Here is a 4,145-nt window from a genome sequence, read left to right on the forward strand (position 1 = left end):
GTAGGAGGCGGATCTGCCGCCGCAGCGTGCTCCTTTCCTCATCTCCCGAGCTCCGCGACGCCCGGCCAGGCCCCCGCAACGTCATCGCTGAGCGACTGCGCCCGGCGGGCGGGGTCGGAACGGCTGAACGCCGGGAGCACCCAGACCGCGGGCGGCAGACTTGCGCCGTCGCCTCAGCAACGCGGGGCTGCGCACGCGCAGAGCGAGCCGCGGGTGACGTCATCAGGGAGCGCCGGCAGCGGCGACTCGCAGTGTCTGCGCACGGGGCAGCTGGAGGTTCTCGAGGGGCTCCGGGTGGAGATGAACCGGTTAACAGTTGCCTTGGGCCGGGAGGCTCTGCTGACGCCAAGCTGCGGCCGGAAGAGAACGATTGAGACGCCCCGAGGCCTTTTACGGAGACATGAAAGCCTGGCTTGTGGGTGGAAAGAAGTGTTGAAACGTGTAAACCCTTGTGCACTGTTGGGAACGTGAAGGTGCAGCCGCCGGAAACGGCCGTGGGGTTCCTCAAAAAGGTAAAGGTAGGACTGTGGCAAGCCCCCACCTGGTGGACACCCAGGAGAACCGAAGGCACCGACTGGGTGGTCGGTGCGACTCGGCAGCCTCGGCACCACAGCCAAGTGGAAGCAGCGCCAGTGTGTGTGCAGAACAGAATGTCCACGTGCATGTGATGGGATGTTATTCACCCTTGGAAAGGAATGAAGTTTGACCTGTGCTATAACGTGGACGAACTTCGAAAACTATGCTAAGTAAAAGTGTGGGTTCCACTACTCCCTGCCAGAAGAATCAGATCAAATCAGAAACAAGACTTTATTCTTAGGCTTGAGCATAAAGGAGGGGGAGACGGACATTCCAGGCTGACTCAAAGGCAAAGGTGTGCAGCTTTCATGACATCCACGGGACTGCTGCTCGATGTCATGAGGGCAGAGGCACAGTGTTAGCTGGGCCTGGTCTTCATCGTGCCTCTTGAGTGCCATTCATACCTGTCTCAATGGGCAAAGATGCGACTCATACAGTTGAGGGGGAGAAATAAAGAATGCCCATGCGCTTCTGCCCCTTTCTATGTTTTATTCACTCAAATCACGCAATACAATTTTACTCTGTAGGTTTTTTTTTAAAATTTTTTTTTAGATGTAAATGGACACAATAACTTTGTTTTATTTTTATGTGGTGCTGAGGATCAAACCCATTGCCTCACACGTGCCAGGCAGGCACTCTGCCCCGGAGCTACAGCCCCAGCCCATTCTGTAGGTTCTTAATCAAGAAAATGTGATCCTTAATGGTGGGCACTGAAAGAGACATAATCAATCCATAGCAAACAATTCTAAGTTAATTCCAAGCACTGCAATCACACTTAATCATGACAGACTCGTGACAGACATTCCCTCTGCAGGCTAAGCTCAAGTGCCAGATCTAAAGTCTCCAGCCTTAGGCTTTAAGTCCAGCAGATGCACACTCTCTCAGACCTCAGTGATCATGTGAGGAACCAAGGCAGGTTTCTCCATGAGGAGAGGGTCATAAGGGGAAGTTGCTGTTCTCACCAGGGTTAAGATGTGGTTGTAGAGTTTGAAAGAGGTGAGGAAGATGCAGAGGATCAGGCAGATGATGAGAAGAGTTGGGATGTCAGTCCAGGTCCTCATCAGGCTCTCAGTGAGGGTATCAGTGTCACTGGCTGAATGTCTATTCATTGGTCCCATCATTTATACTAAATTTTTTCAATCCCTATCAGCTGTTACCAGGTTTCTCAGTGACATCATTTGTCCCGAGTTTAAGGCATCTGGTCTGGTGATTCCCACCCTGATTTTCTCACCTCTTGCCTTTGTCAGGGCGAGGGCATTGTGACAGACAGTCTTTGAGTTTGTCAGAATTTTGAGAAGTGACTGCTTTTATCAGGCTGTGTCTGATGACCGTATTGGAGGTCTCCCTAAGTGAACCTGGTGGGGACTGCAGTTTTGTTTCAAAATGGAGTTACTTAAGGCCATCCTTACAATGTCTCATGACCATCTTAATCCATCTGCCCATTGTCCCAGAGGTGGAGCACCTATAAAGCTAAGCAATAAATATGCTACTATGGTAACTTTGAAGTAACTATTTTTAGAGTTTTAATGACAAAATATTATGTACTATGTACTGAACTGATGCATAATATAAGAAATTGTGGAAGTATTTTTTAGAACTGGGTTGTTATTTTATTTCAAGGAATGCACTGTATTTCAAACTGTATTTCAAATTCAGTGGTGGAAAATAACTGCCCTATACATAGGACGCTGGGACACTGTGGACTGCACAGTAACAGGCATTGGATTGCCTGAAAGTTCTGGGCCACAGAAGCAATATCCGCCTGCCCTCATTATCCTCTTTGTACATCAAAATTCATCTTTGCCTCTGCCTGGAGTTCAAAGAGGCTGACTTATATGGCCTGTGTTTTCCCTCTGGCTTCCTGTTGGACTTGCCCAATTAAAGGCACAGCCAGAAAGGAGATGAGGGTCAGAGTGTTATTCTCCATGATTGTTGTGTCACAATCTCCATGACTGTTGTGATGGCCCACTGTTTAAGTCCTAATTTTCAATTGCATCTTTTAACCCTGTAAGACTGGCTGAGGCTGAGCACAGCATCTGCTGCCTCAGCACTGGCTGGTTTTACTAGCAGCGAACAATAAGGTGGGTAATAATTGCCACCTCTTTTGCAGTCCCTGGTGTTTCACCATGTCTGGTCAGTTCCCACAATCCTGTCTGTATCTTTGTAAATGTTCATTTTTTTATACTCTCTTCAAACACCCCTTTTCTGTGCCATTCTTTTGCTGTTAAGGCCCTGGCTACTATACTGCCTTTAATAGTCATAGCAAGCTAGATATATAAATAAATGTTTTATGCCTGATGCTGTAATAAAGATAAACCAAAAGCACACTGGATGTATAACTGAATATTTCTAGTCATCTACTCAAAATCCATTTTCCAGCCAGGCACAATGGCACATGCCTGTAACCCTAACAGCTCAGGAAGCTGAGGATGGAGGATTGCAAGTTCAAAGCCAGCCTCAGCAAAAAGCAAGGGACTAAGCAATTCAGTGAGACCCTATCTCTAAATAAAATACAAAATAGGGTTGGGGATGTGGCTCAGTGGATGAGTGCCTCTAAGTTCAATCCCTGGTACCCCCCCCCAAAAATCAATTTTCCTTTTCTTCCTTGAGAATAAAGTGGTTCTATAAATGCTTGAAATAGTCAAGAATACACAATCACACTCTGAATCACACTATTTTTTTCCGACAGTCTGTTCACTGCTTATGATTTGTTGATACATCTTTGAAATGTTGGATTCTAAGCACCAGGCACTGTGAGGAAAAACAGACTGAACAAGTATCTTCTGAAACCAACGACCTTGATGATAAAATAAGCAAGAGGGTCACCTGATTACAGATTCAGTGCTCATGATGAAGTCCTTGCTGTAAAATGGTGGGATAATAAACGTGTCCTTGTTGGAATGAACTACAGTACAATGGAGTACTCCACAGCTGTCCGCGGTAGAGAACCTCAGTGAAGAGCCGGTGAAGGCGGGCACCATAGCACATCCCGCAGTCCCAGTGCCCTCATGTTGAGCTCCAGACCCAAAAATGAAAAGGGCTGGGGATACAGCCCAGAGGCAAGGCACCCTTGTGTTTAATGCCCAGTACAAAAGAAAAGGAAAAAAAAGATTGGGGCTGGGGCTGGGGCTCAGCGGTAGAGCCCTTGCCTAGCATGTGTGAGGCACTGGGTTTGATCCTCACCGCCACATAAAAATAAGTAAAATAAAGGTATTGTGTCCATCTACAACTAAATAGATATTTTAAAAGATTATGAGCCAATGTACCCAACCACAGGTAGTAAGTACTTATAACAGTTTCAGTGTGTTGCGATAGACCTGATTGGTTGGTTTCCAAATATTTCACTTCTATTTGAGGTAAACAATGATATTGGACTCTTCACTTGAATAATTGATACACATATCATAAGTATATGAATTATTTACAGATTTGTGAACAAAGACAAAAATCTCAAATCTGTTGGATTTCAGAAGAGCCATCTGCCTAGCTCTCTAAATCACCAGAAGGAAGAAAGGGTCATGCTCCTGGGGCTACTACTGTCCACAATGGTGTCAGACTGGACATGAGAG

General features: G+C 46.5%; 1 protein-coding gene across 3 annotated transcripts in view; it reads right to left on the minus strand.

Annotated features, from left to right (window-relative positions):
- The window catches only part of Zc3h3 (zinc finger CCCH-type containing 3), an 81,888-nt gene extending 81,738 nt beyond the window's left edge, over positions 1–150 (minus strand). For 2 of the 3 annotated variants that reach the window (XM_048802280.1, XM_048802279.1), the window contains exon 1: positions 1–150. In XM_048802280.1, coding sequence (XP_048658237.1) covers positions 1–85 — 85 coding nt within the window. In that variant the 5' untranslated portion in view covers positions 86–150. The other variant, XM_048802278.1, reaches the window with a different exon arrangement.
- Between the last annotated feature and the right edge of the window lie 3,995 nt (positions 151–4,145).

The sequence above is a fragment of the Marmota marmota genome, unplaced genomic scaffold (genome assembly GCF_001458135.2).
Source record: "Marmota marmota marmota unplaced genomic scaffold, marMar, whole genome shotgun sequence".
Classification (NCBI taxonomy): Eukaryota; Metazoa; Chordata; class Mammalia; order Rodentia; family Sciuridae; genus Marmota; species Marmota marmota.